General features: G+C 38.4%; 1 protein-coding gene across 1 annotated transcript in view; it reads right to left on the bottom strand.

Annotated features, from left to right (window-relative positions):
* The window catches only part of ACTR3 (actin related protein 3), a 33,924-nt gene extending 11,760 nt beyond the window's left edge, over positions 1-22,164 (bottom strand). Inside the window, exons 1-4 of the mRNA XM_015818567.1 lie at positions 22,059-22,164; positions 7,523-7,578; positions 3,135-3,259; positions 2,644-2,754 (exon numbers count right to left, since the gene is read on the bottom strand). Coding sequence (XP_015674053.1) covers positions 2,644-2,754; positions 3,135-3,259; positions 7,523-7,578; positions 22,059-22,102 — 336 coding nt within the window. The 5' untranslated portion in view covers positions 22,103-22,164. The remainder of the gene's footprint in view (positions 1-2,643; positions 2,755-3,134; positions 3,260-7,522; positions 7,579-22,058) is intronic.
* Positions 22,165-24,679: the final 2,515 nt, after the last annotated feature.

The raw sequence follows: 24,679 nt of genomic DNA on the forward strand, positions 1-24,679 counted from the left end.
AGTTACGCAATAAGCATCCCCTAGTGTCCCGAAATTATGAATGTTGCAACACCATGGCAGTCGTTCACCCTTACGAATGACTGCAGAGGCCCTGCAACTTTCACCCATGCTATTCCCTCCCCCTCCCCGGGTCTCCATAGGGACTAGGCCTGTGCTTTCTTGGCCTGTTTTGTGCTTCAAGCCTTCAATGCGTTCGCAGAGAATGGAGGCCTAAAGTACCGCAAAATCACACAAGATCAGTAGCGCGAGATCACACGCTACTAATCTCGCGTGATCTCACGGTATTTTAGGCATCTATTCTTTGCAAACGGAGGCCTGGACAAGATCTGCAGCAAAAGGCTTTGCAAATGGAGGGAAGGCCTGAAACATCAAAGCCTTCCTTCCGTTTGCAAAGCCTTTTGCCATCTTTGCAAAAAGCCTCTGCCGCTGAGAACAGAGCCTCAGATTGACATGCCTGTCGCCCCAAGCCCCCATTTTTGCCGGCAGAGGCCCTCAGGAAAGGCCTCTGCTGGCGAAAATGGCCAGAGATGATACGCTCGTCAACCCGGGGCGATGTTGTCAGCGGTAGAGGCCTTCAAGAAAGTATTCTGCCGGCAAAAATGGAGGCTGGGGGGTGACGAATGTGTCAACCCAGAGTTCCGTTCTCAGCAGCAGAGGACTTTTCTGAAGTTCTCTGCCGGAGAAAATGGAGGCCAGGGACAATGCATGCATCAACCTGGGGCTCCATTTTCACCAGCAGAGGCCTCAACAAGGTCTTTGCTGCCAGAAACGGAGGCCCGGAGTGATGCGCGCTCCCTCCAGGGGCTCGGTTCTTGGTAGCAAAGGCCTTCTCAAGCCCTGTGGGGCTCTTTGAATCAGCGCTCCATAGGTGCATAAACACTTTTAGGCCAGAGGCCGAAAGCTTCTGGGACCATGATCTCATGCGACTTCAGGCACCCATCTGCTTTTGAAGAGAATGGGTGCCTGACTTCCTGCGAGATCAGGGCATGCAGAAGCTTCCAGTCTTTGCATGAAAAGTATTTGCACACCACTGGGAGGATTAAAGCAACATGATTTCACTGCCCCAAACCTCCATTCAGCATGCAAATGCTTTTTTGCGCTGAGCCTGGAAGCCTTTGAGGAAGACTCACCAAGGCTACCCACCACTCCAGATGTGGCAGGCAGAGAAGCTGATCAGGGCGCGCTCAACCTCCTCTCCCCACTTGCTGGGAACAGGCAAAGAAACAGAAAGGCTGGAGAGCAGACAGATCTTCACAAGGTAAGTGACCCGGTGCAGCAAGATTGGGGGAGCAATTGTGGGGACCCCCACGGGAGGAAGAATGAGATATCTCAGGGGGTTGGGGGAGGCCTTGGGTGGTCTGAAGCAGGTGGTCTGTTCCATCACTAGGCTCCCCACCCTGAGATACCTCATGTGCACTTAACGAGCCACGCATTCCATTAGCAAATGTATGGGTGAAAACAGGGAGTGATTGTGTTCAAAGTACAAGTTTCACTCCTACGAGTTCTTGAGTTACAAATGTAATGGGCAGGCTCCATTACATTTGTAACTTGAGGACTACCTGTACATAATTTCATGTATATTTCAAAATACATAATCTTACATAATTTCATGAACATTTTGTCTTAAAAATCAAGATTGCTCCTGAAGAATTCTTCAGTGAGCTAAATGAGGTCAGCAATTTTACATATTCTTTCATATATTGCAATTATGTATTTTAGTATAATAACCTTACAGCCATTAGATAGGTAAGCTCTAACTTCCTTCTCTCATCTGGCTTCAGAGACTACAAATATTATTTCAAGATTTTAAAGCTATAAAATGCAGAAGCATTTTAGAGGAGTACTTTATTGTCACAATAATTGCTATAATTATAGATATGGAAGGGAACAATTGGGCTACTGAGTCCAACTCCCTTCTAAATGGAAAGAATCCAAATTCTCTGATTAAAAAAGGAATCCATCCTTGACAAATTACCTACCAAACTTCTGCTTCAATAGATTCATCAAAGGGAAGCTCCCTGAATTGGGTGTGTTTGTTAAACTCTTTTTGTGATTATAAATGTCTTAATAATAGATACCTTCAGAAACAGTTTCTCCAGATAATTATTTTCCCCAAAGAATTATTCCCCTGGTATCTTGTTTTATGGGCTTGTTTTTTATGTGTTCTCAGTGTTATAGTAATAGCAATAGCATTTAGACTTATATATCACCCCACAGTGCTTTTCAGCATTCTTTGGGCAGTTTAAAATGTCAGCATATTGCCCCCCAACAATCTGGGTCCTCATTTTACCAATTTCGGAAGGATGGAATGCTGAGTCAACCTTGAGCCCAATCAGGATTGAACTCCAGGCTGTGGGCAGAGTTTGCCTGCAATATTGCATTCTAGCCACTGCGTCAGCAGGGCTTAAGCAGTAAGCCAGACAACCACCTTGTTTTATTTTGCTATACCGCATTTAATTTTTATTACAATGTAATTTTGTATTATATATCATATTTTTGTGCTGTACTATATATCAGAGATATCACTTTTCAGTTTTTGATCAATTATATATTACACTTGTTTTTACAAATTGAAGGATTTGTTCTACTTTGAGTAATCAGAATCCTGAGTGGCCAATATTTCAAATCAGATTTTATACTCACCAAAAGAAAATAATGGTCTTCAGGTTCTGCCCTTAAATATTTAAAGATAACTTGTTCCATAAATCTCTCCATCAAGTCCCAATCTTCAACTATGCCATGGCGAATGGGCCACTGTTCAAAATGTGCACATTGTTTAAAAAAAATACTAAATTAAAATTTATGGTAGAATCACATAGATATGAATAAATATAGAAGAAGGCTTTAACTATGCTCTGGCTTATTTATACACTGTTTAGTAAACAGTTTACATTTTTATATGATACTGCTCCTTTTAAATTAGCTCAATTATCATAACTTGTTTTAAAATATACTGGTAAGCATTTTGAAACTTTATCTTAATCTGAAATATTAACATACTGCTGTTCACAGTAAATAAAACATTAATTTGTATAAGGAAAATTAAATTCAAATTGCTACTTATCCCTGAAAGTTAGACAAGTCTTTCTTTGCTTAAGAAAGAGGGGAAAAAAGTGACTTTTTATTTTAAATACCTTTGTTGCATATGTGGGCTTTTCTATTGCTTCATCCCCAATAAAGAAGTCTAAGTCATCCACTCCTTTCACAACCCTTCTTTGTGCCTGATCGACAACTTTGGCCGATTCCTTAATGGCAATACCTTTATTATAAGAAAAATGTCCAAATTACAGATAGAATTATACCCTAAATTTTCACTAAAATATTTATTCTTTTACAAAGATTACTCTGAATGATATTATTGTTGATATATTTATTCAGTTTTCTAGAAAAAATAAATTTCAAATACAAGTCAACCTTCTACTTAAAGCATCACTAGAATGCGGCGGGGGGGGTTGTTAATGCAAATGTCCATGTACACAAAAGTGTACAGAGTTCGTAGATATGGGTAGAGTGTTAAATGTTTGCCTGAAATCAAGCAGAGTTGAGAGATAAGAGCATTCTGCACAGAAGTATCAGACCCAACAATATAGAAAAACCTCAGTAGCAATGGACTTTAAGGGATAAAGCCAAAATACAAATTTGGTTCTCTATATTAAACATTCAAATTTTAATTTCGCTATTTCTGATTCAATAAAAAGGGCTTAAATACAGTGTGCTTCAGTTATATAAATGAAGTAGGAATTATCTTATTTTTAATGGCAAGCACAAGACATTATACCAGAACCACAGCCTCATTACATTTATATAATACCACTTATTTTACAATAAATTCTTGGAATATTATTTCATGGAACTTTCTTCTTATTTCTTAACTTTCTTTTTATAGCAAATATTTATTATCCATGCTCTGTTTGACAAAATGTTCATATTACATTCTAAATATGCATAATAATGCACAATTATAAATCAAAAAGTACTGGAGTAATTTTTACCAAAGAGATCACTGAGGATTGATAGCCTGTCGGTATATAATCAATTGATCACTATAACCAGACAAAACTTTCATCTTTAACCCAGAGCATTAACACTCTTCGTGAAAGATGTAAACAATAAATAATATTCTGCAGTAGAAAGAGAATAGACTAGAAATAATAGAAGTAATAATAGTAGAATAGAAATGATCACAACACTTGGTCCTTCACCAATGCTGAAATATCAGATTTTATTTCTGAAGTGCACTACTAATGACACTTGTCTATTTGTATACTTTCTGATTCTGGATTACAGAAATAACAAGCTATCAGATATAAAATATAAAATCTGGCTGCTAAATATGCAAGATCTTTGGCTAGTTAAAATATTAAAAAAGAAAATAGCACTGAAAAAAGCAATGCATCTGACACTATGAACTGAAAATTATATCTGGATAGTTTAAAAAAAAAAAATAGGTTACCATGGTGTTTAAAGACAGAAATTATTCCTGCAATATAAAATGACTGCCTTGGATTTATGTTGTATAATAATTTTTAAACGCTCTGAAACAAATATGATATTTTAAGCACTTTTAATCATTACCCCAACCTCTTAAAGATAATTAGTAAAAATGTAAAGGAAGTTTATTAAAATAAGTAAACTAAACAAAAGAGTACATATATTACTGATGATTTAACAATCTATAAATGCTCAGTGTGGTGAATAAATTAGCATTTTCAGTACTGAAATGTCATATACTAAGGAAAAATATTGAAAATGTGACAATAGCAAAGGAAACAGATCATAACAAAAATATTCTAGAAACTTTTAAATTTCTTGTTAACAAATGTGTTGTTTCTGCAGTAAAATATATATCCTTTTGTAAGGTAAAATATCTCCCAAATGCAGCTTTATCTGATGATTGCACAAAGATATTCATACTGACTCACAGGCAATATGGAAGTGATTTGTTACAGCCTTTTTCCAGTGTATTTTTCCCAACACCCCAGAGTTATGGAATTTCAAGGGTCCTTCTCCTTCAAATATCAACTTAGTCCAAACATGTTTATATTTAATAAAATGAGTAAAAGTGGATTTGAGTTTGCCACTTGCTGTGCCATTTATGCAAGGCATTATTTAAGGCACTTATGAAAAATGATATGGTTAATAAAATGTTTCAATGAGTCGTGGAGACAGAAGGGCCATGGAATAAAACCCTCTGCCCACTACAAGGATCCAAATTAAATTATCACAATAAATGGCTCTCTAGACACTGTAGAATCTGCCACAAAATATTACAAGTAATCTTTACCCCATAACAAGAATGACAGAATATGCTTTTTCATCATTTCAGAGTTTGATGTAATATGGGTGGCTACATAAATGTTTAAATAAAATAATAAAATAAAATAAAATAAATCTAACATACTATAAGAACTAAGGCACGGGTGTCAAACTCGCCACGTCATGTGACATGTCATGACGTATCGCGACTCTTTTTGCATTGCCAGCAATGGGGTGGGTGCGGCTTCGGTATGATGAAACCGGCCTGCAGGCCGGCAGTTTGACACCCCTGAACTAAGGGGTTCAATCAGGCAGTCATTACTCATACACTCCAGTTCTCATTTTCAAACATCCTGCAGTTTATAGTAGCACTGATCCTGTTCAATTCTCACTTTGTTTTTCTTTTATTTTGTTTTCTGATTTATTTTGGGATGGTCTACATTCAACTTAACCTTTTGAGCCCCTGTATCTTTTACTACAGCATATTGTTTCCTCTGTCTTGTTCACCAATGGCCACATTCTGACTTCTTTCAGCATTTAATTACTTCAACTCACTATCAAGGAGAATACTATTTATCCTTCTAACTACGACATGACATAGCCCCTCCTCTTATACATATGTTCTTCACTTTATTTTTAAATTTTATTTTGACGTTAATAATCAGAGCTCGGTTAAATTAAACTGTTATTAAAAACTACATAGAATGGTATCTCTTTAAGTTCATAGTAATATATTAGTAGTGTATTTATAGGGAAAATTAAAGAAACATTGAATGAGGAATTTCACATGAGGCATTTAAAACAGGAGCATGGAAAGAAGTTATCATTTTCACTGACAATCAGAGAATGCTGAAGGAGCAAGATGTTAAGTACAGATAGTCCTCAACTTATGACCACAATTGAGCCCAACATTTATGTTGTTAAGTAAATTTGTTACATGAGTTTTGCCCCATTTTACGACTTTTCTCACCACATTTGTTAAGTGAATCACTACAATTGTTTAATTAGTAATATGGTTGTTAAGTGAATCTGGCTTTCCCCATTGACTTTGCTTGTCAGAAGGTCACAAAAGGGGATCACATGACTATGGGACACTGCAATTGTCATAAATGTTAGTCAATTGTCAAGCATCTGAATGTAAATCACGTGACCATAGGAATGCTGCAACAATCCTAAGTCTGAAAAATGGTCATTTTTTTAGTGCCATTGTAACTTTGAACAGTCAGTAAATGAACTATGGTCAGTCAAGGACTACCTGTACTTGTATTCTGAATGAGAGAATGAAATAAGCAATGGAAATTAGCATAATTATTCCTGAATTTGTCTTCAAGGACCAAAAAAAACCCCCACATTTAATTTCATCAATTGATATCAGACCTCTTTAGAATAGTAGTGCAACAAGTGGGTATAATCTCTTCTTCCCTGGAGAGAAAGAAAAGAGAGAGTACCTCCAGAATATTTATTGTTAATGTTTTGTAACAGTTCTCCCCAGAATACATCCAAATTTCACATGGCATTTAGAAAGGAAGAACCAGGAAAGGCTTCCAAAGATAAACTGCTATGCAGATAAGGGAAGAGAGTCATACAAGGCAAATCAAACCAGCAATTTAATACCAGCTGGTTCCCATGGTAGAATAATGCTGTTACTAATCCAGAATAGCCAAGCACTCCAAAAGGGAGGGGGGATGATAAAATCCTGGATCAGTATAAGAACCAAAATTGCAGTTCTCCTGACAATTGATAAAACGTTCTCATTTAATCATCTTTTATTCTAATCACACCTGCTTCTATTTGTCAAGTGAAATGAATTGTCCTGCTCCAGTAAGACTCCACTAATCATTCAGTCAGTGCCAAACTACCAAAAAGGATAAAAATTTCCAACAGATAGTTAATTTGGTTCTATATCCTAATCAGAATAACTTTAGCTAAAAGACATAGTTTGATAAAACAGCAAAAAATGGCCCTAATGATCTCAATACTAATACTGTTACATATTTTTAAGGTTTCTCCATTAGCCAATGATCAAAAGGTTCATTGGCAAAATACGACTGCCTCCTTATAAATTCATACATTACTGTAATTTCTAAGTGTACAGTACCTAGTAATCTGAAAACACATTTAAAGTTTCAAAAATAAATCTATCATAAACAGGACCTCATTTAAGTGGGATTTCAAAAGTATGAATATTCTTCAAATTGTGAGCTAAATTAAGTAATGAAGTAATTACATCCTTAGAAACTACAACAGTGTACCCCAAAACACTTACATGAAGGAATGATGAACTGTGGCTCTGTATTGCCAGCATATCCCAGTTTGGTATACCTGTAAGACAAAGCAACATAAACAAGCTACTTTAAAAATGATCAGCAAAACTGCAGTATTTACAAATCAAAGTCACATGAACAAATACTGATGTATAAAAATATTAATCAGAGACACAGTCTCCTCACTAAGAGTCATTAGCCTAAATTTTTCAGGACTGTACTGAAAAGGTAGTGCTGATGTGCCATCTATACATCTGTCAGAACAAGGCCCATAAGAATTGTGAAGTCAGGCAGCACAAGGTAATATTTTTGTTTCAAGTGACAATCCTAAGATATACTGAACACAGATACAGAACTAATACAATACATTGTACTGATTATCTGACCATAACAAAAAACTATAAAAACAATAGAGAAAATAGTAGGGCATATTCATAATAAACTGTTAACCTTCCAATCAATCCCAATCTCTTCTAAATAGTCTGTTCTCTTCCAAAGGGTCTTTACTATAAAAAGGTCTTGCTAGGGATATGCAGGTTTGTTTCCTGCAATAAATTTTCAGTTTTCTTGACTGAATAGTTTGCATTCAAGCAAGATATGTCTTAACAGCTAGTGCAGCACTTATGCAGTCTTTCTTTAATCAGAATTCTATGGAACCTTCCATATCTTATCATAGAGTCTAATTGTTAAAATGTGCTCTAGTGAAAGCTGGTCTAAAAAGTTGTTAATACTTTTCTATCTGGGAGGCTAATTTGTGACAGATGTGATATCTTGGGCAGCAACATCCAAGACCCTTTCTTTGAAACTTTTCTTGGACTTGATATCTGATAGGACTGGGAATTGGTCAGAGAATCCATATTGTGAAATGACATTTGAAAATTGGGCAGCCCAGGTCCAAGGAAACATATTAAGTGCTCTCTGAAACACAGCAATAATGGATAATCCATCTATCTGGGTCCACAAAGACTGTCAATCAATAGTTGATTATTTTAATTGCTAAATGACTTTCTATAGAGGATATACCCAGTTCTGCCTTCACTACTAGAGTTACTGTGGATTTATCCATCCTCTAAGACGCATTTTTAAAAAAGTGGGCTATATCTGTTCCAATAAGGGAACATTTATATATTCCCACAGTTCTGACTATATATAATCATTGGAGCTATTTTGCTGTTGTATACCTTAATGATTAGAATTAGGGAACCAGGATAGCTATGGTTGCTAAGCTGCCTTATGGCATTGACATTGGCTGTAGCTGTTAAAGAACTCCTTGATTCAGAAGTAATAAGGCATACCCACCCAGCAACGTTTAAAGCTTCACAGCAATTGAACATTCAAGTTAAAAAAAGAAGCCTTTCAATTTAGAACACACTCGTCGAATGAGCCATCTACAGGTAGTCCTCAAAGTTATGACCACAATTGAGCCCAAAAATTATGTTGCTAAGTGAAACATTTGTTAAGTGAGTTTGCCACATTTTACAACTTTTCTTGCCACAGCTGTTGCATTTGTTAAGTTAGTAACATGGTTGCTAAGTGAATATGGATTTCCCATTGATTTTGCTTGTCATGAGGTTGCAAAAGCTGATCACATGACCCTGGGACACTGCAGCTGTCATAAATATGAACCAGTTGCCAAGTATCTGAATTTTGATCATGTGACCATGGGGATGCTGTAACGGTCATAAGTTTAAAAAATAGTCATGTCACTTTTTTCAGTGCTGTTGTAACTTTGAATGGTCACTAAATGAACTGTTGTAAGTTGAGGACTAACTGTAACTAAAACTACTCTCTTATGGATTGTTGTGAGTCATCATGTGAAATAAGCAACCACATACAGGTAGTTTTTTTAAGGGATCATTTGAAATTACAACAGTGCTTTAAAAAAAACCTGACTTATAATCGATCCTTGCATTAGGACTATGATCACCATTTTTTATTGCAGCACCCGGTGGGGGGTGTCACACAATCACCATTTCTGACCTTTCCAGGGGCTTCCAACTAATGAAGTCAATGGGTGAAGCCAAATTCACTTAAAAATCGTATGATTCACTTAACCAGAGCAAAAAGGTCGTAAAATTATGTGTGACTTGCTCAACTACCACATCTTATAGTGACGGAAATTGTGGTCCCAATTGTGAACTACCTGTAAGTCCTGCAAATAAACAAATAAATGTGACTCATGACCTGCCTGGTTTTATATTTCTACCCTCACATTATCAGCTGTTAAGGAAAAGAAAAAAGAAAAATATCTTACCCCCTAAGCAAGAGAGGAATCATTATTCCATTACTGAAATTAAGTATTTCAGTTATAGCCTCATCGTCTTCTATGTCGTTATTAAATGCCATTTGAGTGAAACTTCCCATTCAACCATGGAGTTTGTGAAATGAAAATGCTTAACACAATTTTTCTCACAAGGTTCTTGATGTAGTGATAAAATGAGAGAACCTCCCTATCTTTGTGCCTTGAATTCCCGAAGAAAAGGTAGGATATAAATGCCATAAACAAATACCATATTTTGCTTTGAGAAGCTGAAAATTTAAATAATTGTGTCCAGAACTGCTTGAGATTTAACATTATATGTTATAAAGCCAAAAATTCTCAACATGAATCCATAAGCAATGTACCTTACTATACTAGCCATTACATGGATTCTGTCACATTTAGTACTGTTCAACCCAGCAAATCTCTCATTCCAACTTTGTTGCTCATCCATATAATGTATTCAACAGTTCATTTGACCTGTCTTTGTTCTCTGCATCAACTTTCACCTTTCTCTGTAAATATCACATTTTTTCCCACTGCAATAGCTGCACCATTGATTGCTCTTGGTTCTCATATGTGCCATACTCCCTAATTAAAAGCGGGAGATTTTCATGGAGATTTTTGAAATGCCTTTTTTACTTGTTATTTTTCAGAACCCAATTTGCTCTCACCATCTGGCATTCAATGAAGTGTATGCATGTTGGATCTGAATAATTTGCCTCCTCCTCTTTTTCCTGTACCTGACATTTTTAAAGATCAATCATAAAAGTGGGTTAGGGTTATTATTTGTATGTCATGTAGCATTTAGTCATTCAAGTAATGATGCTATGTAAGTACAATACTATTACATCCCTACCTAAAAAGCTGATTTGTGAACTATATATAAGAGAAACAAGCAATATGTTTCTATGGTAACTATGGGCACACTTAGTGCTTGTCAGGATCCCTGCTTACATTTTTTTATTTTAAAGCTTATTTTAAAATACTGATCGAGAAGCTGACATCCTAGAAACCAAATAACCAGGTTTTGGTTTCATCTCTATTTAAGAGATGAAACCAAAGGTGTTAGAAAATAAAACTGGTGAATAGACATAGTCCCAAGGCTTATTTGCATAACTCTTGATGTTTGGCAGGGTTCTACACTCCTAGACTTCTGAAAAGACCTGGCTTTCTTCCCCAGGTATGGGATTCGGTGAGGTGGATGAGAAAATTTAAAGAAGACCGCATAGGGAATCTTCACTTTGGTGTCAGGTTTTTATTGTTTGTTTGTTTGTGTCTGTGTGTGTATGGATATGTTTGTCTGTCTGTCTATGTATCTTTGTTTCATTATTGATGTTGTACTGTTGATTTGAAGCCACTTAGAATTTGATAAGAAGGAAGGAAGGAAGGAAGGAAGGAAGGAAGGAAGGAAGGAAGGAAGGAAGGAAGGAAGGAAGGAAGGAAGGAAGGAAGGAAGGAAGGAAGGAAGGAAGGAAGGAAGGTCCCTCCCAATCTATCTGGCATAGAGATCACAAGAGGTGAGCAGCTGCCTTGGCCAGATGCACCTCATCAGCAGTGGGAAGAAAAAGACAGTGCAGGGGTAGGCAGAGGTGGTAAAATGCAGGGCTGCCAAAAGGGAAGAGATGGGGGAGAGGACAGGTGGGTGGGGAAGCTGAACTGCACACTGAGGTCATAAATGTGGGCAAGCTGCCAAGCACCCAAATTTTGATCACATGAAGGCTACCTGTAAAGATGAAGATGAGAAACCTTATGCTAGGAAGTATAGGTGGTCCTCGCTTAACAGCCACAATTGGGAACAGCAACTCCATTGCTAAGTGACACTGTCATTAAATGAAATATCACTCAATCATGCCAGACTTAACATCAGTCCCATTATGGCTGTTAAGCAAACCACCCACAGTTAAGTGAGACATCACATAACTGCGACTTGCAATTTCATGCCAGGTTCTTTACTGACTTTGCTTGTCAGAAGCCAGCTGTGACGCTTCCAAATTGCAATCATGACTTCCAGAGGCTTCAACAGTCATAACCACATACTGGTTGAGAAGCCTCCAAATTGCAATCACATGACTGCAGGGATGCTGCAATAGTCATAAGTTTGAGGACTGGTCATAACATTACTTTTCAGCATATCTTAACTTTGAACAGTTGCTAAATAAGACAAATTGTTAATCAAGGTCTACCTGTGCTAGTAAGTTTTGAAATACCCTAAGAAACTGAACATTTAGTATTTAGTTCTACACTTGCTCATTTGCACGATACCATACTACTACTAAACTAATCAGGAGTTACTTTAAAGAAAGACACTCAAGATCAGACTGTTAGTGCAAAAAAAAGTTCCAATAAAAGAACATAAGTCAAGCAATACTCCAACACCCAGAAATGATAAATTTAGAAAACTAAAACAGAATATTCACCATATAGAATTTAGTATCTTGTGAAGGAAATTATCCTCTGCAAAATATTTTAAGGATTAGAAGAAAAATGTTATATATATTTCCAGTAAAGCCTATATACTTTGCACAGTTCAGCATATCTAAAAATATTCATAGCTACTCTAGCAAAAATGTAGAAGAATGAATCATGAAAATAAACATAGTTGTTGGCAGACACTGAGGACACCTAATACCAAGCCTAGCTGTTTGCTCTTTTACTACTTTATTGCTCAAAGATTTAAAGTTCATTTTAAACAGTAATTTCTCATTCAGAATAAGATGGCTATCAAGTTATATTGTGCAGCAAAATAATGGACAAATAGAACAGGAGAAATGATACTCAGCAATACATAGATCTAGATTTTCTTTCAAATAAAAAGGATGCACTGAATGAAATATATTTAAGGATTTATTTAAGGATGGAATGAACCGAAGTAACTGGAAAAGACTGTCCCTCAAATAACCCAACCCCAATAATAAAAGACTTTAAAAATCAAAAACCTGGAAACAAATTAGCAAATAATGCAGCTCAGAGTGAAGGTGTAATGTGTCATTCTAGCTGTACATATAACTGCCCATGTCAGTCCCCACATACTAGGGCCAAGGGTGAGGCATTCCTTCCCTAATTACCACCAACTGGAATTCACTCTGGAGGAAAGAGGTGAACCAGTACAACTCTGTGCCACTACCCCAACCCTCTGAGCCAATCCAGAGGGACATAATGACCTAGGGCCATCAAAAGGTCAAGCAGGGCAAGGATGGATGCAGGTCCCCATCCTGTCCTTGCAAGAGGTCACTGAAAATGAACCAAGGCCATTTCTATTCCATACTCAGGTCTGAATCCTGACTGAAAGGGTCCAAATAATCCATTTTATCCTGGGTCCCCTGAGGTTGCTCTGTAACTACCTTCTCAATTATCTTCTCCAGAAGGAGGTTACACAGCACTAAAAATTGCCCAGTGTGGTAAGGTCCAATTATGATTTCTTGAGGAGAGGGTAAACCAGTACCTCTTCAAAAGGTGGAAGAATCTCCTCACCCAAGGAGGGATTCACCGCTGTTAGAACCCACTCCCTTGACCTCCCATCACCACCAAGCAGCTTTAGTTAGCCAGCCGAGGCATGGATCTAGAAAGCAAGTGTTGGAATTCACCACCATTTTTAATGCTGATTTTATTCCTATTGTGGATGTTTTAAACTTGTTTTCCTAGCCACTAAGTCATTTGATAGCAATGATCAATACCATGATTGTTAATCAACAAACCAACTGTGTCTGGTTTACCAGTTTTAAATCTATATACCTGCAACAGCCTCTGGTGATGCTTATTCATACTCCTAGCACAGACATGTCAAACACAAGGCCCGGAGGCCAGATGCAGCCCACGAAGTGGTTTTATGTGGCCCGCGAAGCCATCCTGGAAACAGTGAGGGAACAGCCCCCGCTGCCTTGGCCCTGACCCAGATTGGCCGGGAGCCAATGTACAATTTTGTGGTGGCCATCTATGCTGAAATGCATTCAGTCTTAGCTCCACAAGGCCATCTGGAAACAGCAAGGAACCAGCCCCTGCTGCGTCGGCCCCGCCCCCTGGGTGCATGCTGGGGAGGTGTCATCCTTTGTGAGGAATGAAAAAATGGACCATGCCTTAGCGCTTGCCCCGGTCCCACCCCCTTCTGCCACAGACCCTCAGATCTGCTCACTCCTGCCCAGGCCCCCACACGCACCCTTGACGCAAACGATGTAGAGCTGGCCATGCCTACCCAGTAGGCCACACCCATTCCATCCACACCCACCCAGTAGGCTGCACCCACCCTGGCCACACCCACCCGGCCCCCCGAGGGCAACCCCAATGCTGATGCGGCCCTCAATGAAATTGAGTTTGACACCTGTCCTAGCATCACCACAACACACTACTGCAACCATTTGGAACCTGCAATTGGTGCAGATGAAGCTATCCACATGTTAGCAGATGAGAACACCTGCAAGCACATAACACTGATATGGCAGAATAGCACTAGCTTCAGCTGCAATTCAAAGTATGGTTATTAACCTTAAAAGCCCTACACCTGCAGGAACAAGTTCTCCAAATAGAACCAACCTGTCCAGTGTGCTCATTCCAACAGGGAATATTGGGCGTTTCCCAGATGCTAGAGGTGCTAACTGCAGAGGCCTAGAAAAGGTTTTTCTCTGTGGTGGACCACACCTTAGGAAATTGCCTCACTTCCACAGAGGTCCAGTTGGTGCACACCCTTTTTAAAGTTTTTTAAGACAATCTCCACTGGGCTTTTAAAAGTTAAGTTGATTCTTGGGTTGGCACCAGTGATAATACTGGTATATAGCTATTAACTTTTATTTTTTAACTATAATTTTTACTCATACTATTAATGGTTTAGTATCATAAACTGGAGTTATAAGATAGTGTGGTATGTAACATAATAAATACATTAACATTCTCCAATATAGCTAGTTAATAAAAAAATTAAGGCAAATTACGGCTAAGAACATTACTGAAGAAATAACATGTTTAGAATTCAAGTGTTCAAGTATTACTAAACAGTAACTAACAAATACCTGCTCTGAAGTTATTCATATATAGGATAAGGTGATATAACTCAATTAGTTGAAAATTTAGGTAAATGTAAGATTCATATAAACAATACAAGAAAAATCTACTTCATTTATTAAAAAGTAGGTTTTCCTTTAGAACATTCAGCAAAATACCTTTTCAAGTAATCGTTGGCTGTGATTGTGCATACTGGTCTGCAGGTTTCTTCTTAGTTAATGAAGTACTTAAACTAATGATGATTTAAAATAAGGAACTACAACTCTATAACTGCCGTTTGAAATCTGTGAAGTTGGAGGAAGAAACTGATACTTCAAGGTTGCAGACAAATAACCCTTTGTTAATTTATAAAGAGGAAGAGGGAATAGAGTCAACACTATGCAGACAAACCACAGACTGGCTTCCTCAGTTCAATAATTACTGTTGCAACAAATATTAGTCTTTTCAAATAATATTTACACATAAGCTTATGGTCCAGTGTATGTATGTTTGTGGGGGCCAATAAACACTCAAGACAAAAAACTAAAGCAATAAATTATCAATGGATGTCACTGATTGTTATTAGCAAATGGTAGCATTGCCACATCTGCGGTGGCATTTGGTTGATTTCCTGGATTTTTAGAGTCCAGATCTGGTAGTCCTAGCATAGGGCCTTTCAAATCAGTCAGCTCAATTGCTTTGAATGTAGACTCAGGCTGACACTGAAGCAGCAGGAGATATTGGGGGGAGGGAGGGAAGTATTATAATTTTTAAAAAGCCTCCAAAATATATTTTCATTGGAATTAGTTAACTGAGAAAGAAAGCAGATAATGTGCATGCTAAACTCCTTCCCCATATGAATCTATCACAAACTGAAATATGTCAGTACTATAATGAGACAACTGTAAAGCAACAATAATTCAAGTAAGAAGTAACAGCCTTATTCACTTCCATAGGTGTGGGTTTCATCTGAATGACTTTGTCCATCCTGACGTATTTTAACCTCTTCCCAACTTGCTGCAGGATTACAACTTTCACATCCCCAGCTAGCAAATAAGAAAAGGTTCACGTAAAGCAGTGAGGATACAGATACAGAAGTCTACTAAGTGGAGCCCCAGTATCATTGTATCAGATCTGAAATCACATGGATTATTTTACTGCTGAAAAAGTCATGTAAGCTCACAAATGAAGCCTGCAGAATGCTTCATTTACTGAACACTTTTTATTATGGATATTCACCCTGTAATAAGTTTTACTTGACTCTATATACTGCACTATGTATTCTAATTGTCAGCTTTTAGAACAATTAAGGAATTCTATACAACAAATCAATGTTGGGAAATATTGGCAAGTATTATTTGTTGATAAGTAATATGGACATATAAATTGTTTAAAAAGCTTTAGCTGCTTCAAAAGATACTCCTAGTTGATTCCAAGTGCATGGATGCACAGAAACAATAGTTTGTTCCCAGCAAGCCTGAACATATAGCTGCTTTAATAATTCAAAATGCATGGCAAGGAATCTATTTCAAATGTTGTGCACAATTGTTAAGTAGTTCCATTTCTCCTCATTAAGGAAGCCATTGTTTGATTACTTTAAATAATGTTAATAAAATAAATTATCCTTTACTGCAGGTTGACCTGATAAACAGGATATAACCGGTAAAATTACTATACCTACTAAGCAAACAAAATCTTTAAAAGATTGTTAAAGTCATTGCTATTTATATTTATGGATCTTCCCAGTTTGCTTTCAGATGCACTGGGAATGCCACTGACTTCAGCATGGTCTAAGACACCAGGCTAGAAATCATGAGAGTTCTAGTCCAGCCTTAGATTGAAAAACCAGCTGGGTGACTTTGGGCCAGTCACTCTTTCTCAGCCAAACCCACCTCACAAGGTTGTTGTTGTTGGGAAAATAGGAGGAGGAAGCAGCATTAAGTATGTTTGTTATCTTGAGTTATTTATAGAAATAATAAAGGTGAGATGTAAAGAAATAAATGTAGCAATAGTTCCAACATCAGAGACATCTGCAGGGGCCACAATCTTGAGTTCTGAACCTCCACCAAGGATGTCCCTTTTTAATATATCTGGAGATTCTGTATTATAGTCTACTGTGCTTTGTAAACTGCCATCTGATAAAAAATTAGGAAAATAACAAATCTTAGAAAAACAGGATATATGTGAAAATTGTTCTAGTATGTACTTAGAGCATTGAATTGCTATCATTAAAATACTACAAATACTACACACTATCATTAATTGGCTATATTTTTTTTATAATATTAAACATTTATTGACTTTACAAATTCTTAAAACGTCAACTTGATAGCATTAGGGTACTTATATGTATAACAATATATAAAAATATGTGTAATATACACAAATTAAATAACCACAAATTATGTAACATTATCTTCTATTAGTATGTAAAAGTAATATATGTTTAAGTGCCTTTTTCAACTCAAGACAACTTTGAAACTTCGCTGATATTTTGGGGGAATCCCTGTACATAAATATAATCCATTACATCCACTTAACATCCACTAAACGGGAGGGCGGCTGCTAAACAAAGAATTTATTATACTGCATAAAAGAGAGGATATAAGTTTGTTACGTTTATACCCCAACTTCTTCCAAACACTCAGTGCAGCATAGAAACACGTGCTCTTCATTTTTCCCTATAACCATCCCCTGAGGTAGGCTGGATGAGGAGTGACTAGTTCACAGTCTCTCAGTGGGGTACATTTCCTATTTTCAACATGAGATTATTCATTCTGTAATGTTCAGAAAATGCAATTTAGTAGGAGACCTATACAGTTTATGTTATCAAGTTCTGAGTGTCTTCCTAAAATAAAGCACTTTTTTTTGCAGTAACTGTTAAAGTTATAATGGTTCAGGCATAACAACTCATACTAGTAAGCAACATTGGGAAAACTATTTCTGACTAGCAATCGGCACACTGCTCTACATAAGATGTTATATGACTGGATTTCCAGACACACAATGAACTTTCATGTTTTCTGTCCTCCTTCCTTTCTGTGTACAATATCCTAAAATCATCCACACAAAGTCCAGAATCCTAAACCAGAGGCAGATTTTGATTATGTGTAGAGACTGTTGGGAAGAAATTAGTTTTATTAGCAAGCCCAAATAATAACCACTCAATATCTTTTCTTTCAATCTTATTTTAACCATTTCATATTATCTATTGGGAATATGTGTGTAACTTTATGAGTAGAATATTTACATGGGCCGTTAAAAAAGTTCTGAGGCCTAAAGCAGGAATGCAAAAAGTGTGCCCTTAGTGATGAATTTATAAAGAAGCTTTATGCACTATTTTATTTACTGAAAACCCTGAAGTACTATTTACCACACTGAGGTCCTGCCTTTTCTACTTCTGGAGTATAGTCTTTAGCATACATTGCAACATCACTTGTGCACCTTGGCCTAAACTAAAGATACAAACTTATAAGACTTTTGATTCATGTTTTTACAGATTCTATTTCTGGTGCAGCGATTATTTTTATCATGGATAACAATTCTGAGCTTGATCATACATATTTAAAAAGCACTAAAATTAGTGGAAATTGCGCATAGGGACCCAAGCGCACAATTCTTATAAAATGTATTGATAAATGCACATGTAACATGTTTTCTCATTTAATGCAACTACAATCTTAACCACATTTTGTAATATATCACATAGGATGTTTCATCTGAAAAGTAATTCAAAATATTAATCAACAACCCATAATAAACATTCACTTAAACATCCTGATATCCTGATGCAAAAGATTACACATTTAAAAAATATGGTAAATTCAGAAATATTAGTTTTCTCTAAAGTAACTCAATAAGCACATTTTGGTACATACTGAAATCATTCACAAATATTCAACAAAAACAAACAGCATTTTGCAATCCCAGAAGTTGAGGCAGATTTTTATGTCATCAATCCCAGAATTGGAGGCAGACTTTTATGTCATTGATCCCCTGATCAATGCAGGCTTCCAAATTAAAGCAGACCAGATTAATATCTAGTCCATACTTAAACTCATATAGTAAACCTGATTTAATATGTCTGAATTAAGCTATACCAACATGTCAAACCAATCACATACTTTTTACTTCAATAGACACTGTGTCATATTTTAATACTGTACTTCTATTCAGAAGAAGCTTCACATGCACTTAATTCAGGAACTTCAATATATTCCTAATGCAATAGGAAATGTTTTAGTTTTGCTGTTCCCCAATACACCTCTTGGACATAAAGTGAATGCTGCAAAATATAAGTAACCTGGAACCACTATAGGTAGACCTAGACTTACAGCAGTTCATTTCGTGACAGTTCAGTTATAACAGCACTGAAAAAGTGACTTATGACTATTTTTCACACATATGACCATTGCAGCATTCCTATGGTCATGTGATTTACATTCAGATGCTTGACAACTGATTCATATTTATGATGGTTGCAGTGTCCCGGAATCATGTGATCCCCTTTTGCGACCTTCTGACATGGAAAGTCAATGGGGAAACAGATTTACCTAACAACCTTGTTACTAATTTAAGAACTGCAGTGATTCACTTAACAAATATGGTGAGAAAAGTTGTAAAATGGGCCAAAACTCCCTTAATGAATTTCTCACTTAGCAATATAAATTTTGGGATCAATTGTGGTCGTAAGTTGAGAACTACAGTATCTGTATTTCTCTTTGTACTTTTAACTGTGGACCACAGCAATCATTAATGTAATAACACATTTGCAAAAAGTGTACAATACTATAATGAATCATTTTCACCAACAGTGGAAACTAGTAATTCAAATCTTTATAGTTATACCAAAGTTACTAAGGTATAAATATATATGGCAAATTTTCTAAAGCAATTTTAAAACATTTTAATATTGCATATTATATTAGCATAACAGGCTAAATGCTAAAGGCTAAGCCTTTAACATTCCAATCTTCTCCTCTTATATTTTGAGACCAATATGTAAGATTAGCAGAATACAGTGGAAACTTACACAAATTTACATTTGTACATATAGAATTGGGATAGTCACCTCCTCAAATAAATCGAAAGGGTGTCTCTATACAGTGATACTAAAACAGATTATAAAAGACATATATCCTTAAAACATACTGGAATTCTAATTCTCTAATGTTCAGATCTAATGTTTTACAGCTTGTGATCCTAGAGCCCAGATTTTTCAGGGCCACTGACACATTTCAATTTAGTAATTGTGTAATCATAGTTACTAATTAAAAGATGCTGCGCTCTGCACACCAATGACTGTGCATTCACTGACAGCCCCCTTTGCAGAATCTAAAATTAAACCCTTTTCTCTCTTTTGAGTATTTCCTATCATTTTCATTTATGCTCAAATTTACATTTAATGAAACATGTCACCAGAGATTCCTCTTAGTACAATTAGCCTCTCACAGATAAACAAAAAGAGCTTCGTATGAAAAGTACATGATGTTCTTAATTAGTGTATTGCACTAAACACTGTACAGTACTGTAATTTTTACATATGTACACATAGCTTATAAGTTACTATAGGCAGCAGAAAAGCAACCAGTATAAGTTGTAATTTACTGCAGTGTATATTCTGTGCTCCATTTAAGTGAACTATCTCATATTTCTTATGTAGATATGTTTAGGTTTTGGTTTGTTTTTCAAATGGAAAGGTAAGGCCACAATTTCCACAGAATGTTGTTTGATGGCACATTTCTCAAAATATTTTTGAAATATTTGTAATTAACCATTTTAAAGCAGAAAACTAAGGCTGATGAATGATTACTTAGAAGTGTTTTACTTGCAATTATATTGAGCTACTGCTGCGAAGACCAACTTGCATGCACAATTTTCTGTGAAACACATCTTTATTAGCATGAAGTAAAATGAAAGCACAAAATGAAGTCGCCTCAATCCAGTTCCTTAAGAAACTGTAATGAAGGACATAAAGTACCTATGTACCAGGAATCCCTTGCTTCCTAGATATACCTCCAGTGCTATGCTCCATGCCTGCCCTTCATGGAAAGAAATGTCATTAAAGTTCTTTTCTATACGGAACATATTACAAAATAGCAACGTTGAGCGCCTTTTCTCCACATTAATTAGCCATTACAAAATAAGAAAAGTGGTTTCTCAAAAGGATTTGGTTTAGGTGTGACACTGAAAACTGCCTTATAAGGTATAAAAGCCTGAAAGGAGGAAGCGCCTTTGACAAAACTAAGGAAGTTCCTCTGCGCTTGCTCATTAGAGAGGGCAGACTTTTTTTTTTCCACCCACACAGAGAGAAGTAATGCTGAATAAATGGCACATATGGACAAATCATGGCACTGCAAAAGGAAGCCACCAATCTGAAGGCTCCCCTCGTCCCAGTAAACTGAACTCAGTTGAAAATTATACCCAGGCCAGTTTGACCCGAGAAAGGATGGTGCTGATTTTTCACCACCACCACCCCCCCCCGAGATGGCCATTTTCGTAAATGAAATTAAGGCTGCAGAGGGTCTTTTCCAAAACTGCATCCTAACAGCAATGCAGGAAAATGCCTGGACCAATGCATCAAGAAAAACCCAAATCCAATCTCCTGCAACCCTCTTCTCCCAGGACGAAAAAAAAAAAAAAACCCACCCCAAACCCAAGGATATCGGGAAGGCTAGACTCAGCGGGCCAAGGGTCTCCTCCTTCCCAGCCGCGGAAGGTGCTCTGTCATCTTCGCAAGCACACAATGAATAAGAGCGCCGGCAAACCTCCGTAACTTTCACCGGAGGAGACAATGAAGCCTTCCTTCTGCAAAGGCCGAAGCCTCCCGCGGTATTGAAAACGGGGAGGAGACCGTTTGAACCCGGGCAGTTTAGGGCGTGACTCGCCCTTCTGCCCACAAAACCCTCGCTTTTGACGGCCGAGGCCGAAAGGCAGAGCAAGAGCTGCCGGGCGAGCGGCTGCTGGGAAGAAGCCAGCCAGCCAGCCGGCCCGGGAGTTGGGAATACTCTTCCCTCCCCACACACACACACACACACACCTGCCAATAAAAGGGGGTGGGTGGCTAGGTGAGGGGCAGGAAACCCTGCCATGCCCTGCACTGGGGAAGAAGAGACACAAGAGGAGCCCCTTCTCGCTCCAGGGGCGAATCCCCGTCCACGCGCCCCAATGAAAGGCAACGGCAGCCCGGCCGCTTCCCTTCCCCGCCCTCTCCGGCGCTGGAAGCCAACTGTCAGCCGCCGCCGCCGCCGCCGCGCACCCCGTCGCCCATTCATCCTTCTCTCGCTCTCTCTCTCTCGGCTCACCCGGTGCCACAGTCCACCACGCAGGCCGGGAGCCGCCCTGCCATCCTCCACGGGTTTGAGACGCCGCTGAGGAAAGGTGCCGACGACCCCGCGGGCCTCTCTCTCTCTCTCTCTCTCCTCCTTCCACTCTGGGGGAGTGAAGGCACCACTTCCGCAAAGGAGCGAGTCACTCCCTTGCCCCAGCCTTAGCCTGCCTCCCTCCCCCCCCCACGCTCGCACACGCACAGCCCCGGCGAGGGAGCCAAGATGGCCGCCTCTTCCGTCGCTCGCTCGCTCCCTCCCTCCCTGAACGCGGATAAGGGAGGGGCGCCGCGGAAAAAGGGAGAGCGGGCGGGCGCGTCAAACCGAGGCCTTCGGAGAAGCGCACTGTTTGGGGGCGCAAAAGAGACGCGGGCGGGCGCCGCTCTCGCGTTTCTTCTCCTTTCACTTGGTTGGGGCTGGAAGGAGGATCGGGGTACTCGCTGCCTTGAGTCGCCCTCCTCGTTTTATCCAGTGACAAGAGATGGCATCTTGGGAAGCCATGGTTTAATTTTACGGCATTCGGCACGTGACGGAATCCTCTTTCTTTGACCACCTTCCTAACTGGCTGCCTTCGGATTCCCGGTTATAAAAGGCAGGCGTTTTGCAGAGCTGCGGTAGGCTTAATGCTTGCATTCTAGGCAGAACTTGCACGCCTCTTTCAGAGCGAAAGGAAGTCCTTTGTCGGATGCTTTTTCGACTTGGCCGGGTATCCGTATCTCTAAAAGCATCTCACCCTGAAAGGCCCAGGATACACGTGAAAGGATGGGGAGGACGCCGGCGTCGGCGTCATATTCAACCAAGTATATATAAAATTAATGGGGGTGTATCATAAAATTTCTTATTAGAAAATTATTAAATCTTATGGGATTTTTTCTTACATTCCAATATAAACATCAGATTTCCTCGTGGTCTTCCATCCAAAGATTAATAAGATCTGACTCTCGGGTTTTTTGAGTACAGACTATAAGCTAGGTATTATTTAGTTATTTATTGTCATATAACAACATCAAAACATACAAGTACCTCAAAATTACATTTTTTAGATTAGCATATTGAACAATTCTTTCAGCCTTGACTTTTTCCTAAACGAGCTATTATTTATCTACTTAATTTATACCCCAATCTTTCTACTAGCCCAGTGGTGGCGAACCTATGGCACGGGTGCCAGAGGTGGCACTCGGAGCCCTCTCTGTGGGCACTCGCGCCGTCACCCCAGTCCTAGGCCTTCAGCTGGGTTTTATAAAACCTTTTTGCTTTAGGCCTCCGCAGCCGTGTGCAAAACAAAAAAAAAGTTTCAATCAGTCAATTTCAACTTCTTGCAAGAAAAAAAAAGATCTTGCAAAGTTGATTGATTGAACTTTTTAGTCCCACGGAGTCTGCCATTACCACCGCAGCCACGCCCACCCAATGGGCCACAGCCACCCAATGGGCCACACCCACCCGGCACTCGATGATGCATAAGTGGGTTTTGGGTTGCAATTTGGGCACTCAGTCTCTAAAAGGTTCGCCATCACTGTACTAGCCTGAATCCTGCACTGAAGTTTGCCAATTGTAAAGATGAAATAAATGAAATACAAAAAATAATAAAGTAAATATAAAAAAGTAAAAAAACTATCAGAATACTTGATTCAGCATTAAAGGCATGACAAAAGAAATGTCTTGACTGCTTTTCTAAAAGCAGAGAAAGTAGATACTAAATGCAATTCCTCTAAGGTATATTTCAAAGCCAGGGAGCAGCATACTCAATTTCATTTTTTATAATCTTGTTTATAAATGAATCTTGAGTATGTATTTGAGATTAAGAGGTAGAACAGATCATCCAAGAACAGTGCCACAGACCACACATCCGACTTTTGCTTCCATAAATGTATGTCAAGGATTCGTTGACCAATGATTTACTTAATACCTCAATTTTCCTGGTCCAGATTCCATCTGGACCACAAACTAACTACCCTAGTTAGTTGCTCACAACACATTAGCTCAAAATGTGGTTATCTAGTTTCTGATTCAGCATATGATACTAACACCTCCTTTATGGCACAGAAGCCTTCTTGCTTGCTTGAACACAATGATGTTATCCATTCAGTATTGTTCTGACTTGGTAATTCTATGGGCCAGGTCTCTCCACATCTTCTGATCTTGCACTACTTTGAGTTTTTTTGTGCTCTGGTGGTATCAGCTTTGATGGTATCCAGCCACCATATCCTTTGGCGGCCTGGTTTCCTTTTACTGGCAATTCTTCCCCGCATGACATGGCCACAGTAAGTCAGATGCAGTTTCATTATTTTTCCTTCTAGTGACATGTCTGGTCTTATGCTTGTTGGTTACCTTTGCTATCCAAGGAATATGCAGAAGCCTTCTCCAGCACCGCATACTCAGACAAGTCGCTTTTCCTCCTGTCTTGCTTTTTTAAGGTTCAACTTTCACAATCATAGGTAGCTACGGGCACCACGGTAGACTGGACTAACCTACATTTGGTTGCCACTCTGATGTCCTTCCTTTCCATATTTGCCTCATAGTCGTCATTGCTGTGCGAGCCAGTGCTATCTGACATGAACATCTCACAATTACCTCCTCACAGTTCACCTTTGGTTCAATTG

This window comes from Protobothrops mucrosquamatus, unplaced genomic scaffold (genome assembly GCF_001527695.2).
Source record: "Protobothrops mucrosquamatus isolate PMUCROS unplaced genomic scaffold, P.Mucros_1.0 scaffold763, whole genome shotgun sequence".
Classification (NCBI taxonomy): domain Eukaryota; kingdom Metazoa; phylum Chordata; class Lepidosauria; order Squamata; family Viperidae; genus Protobothrops; species Protobothrops mucrosquamatus.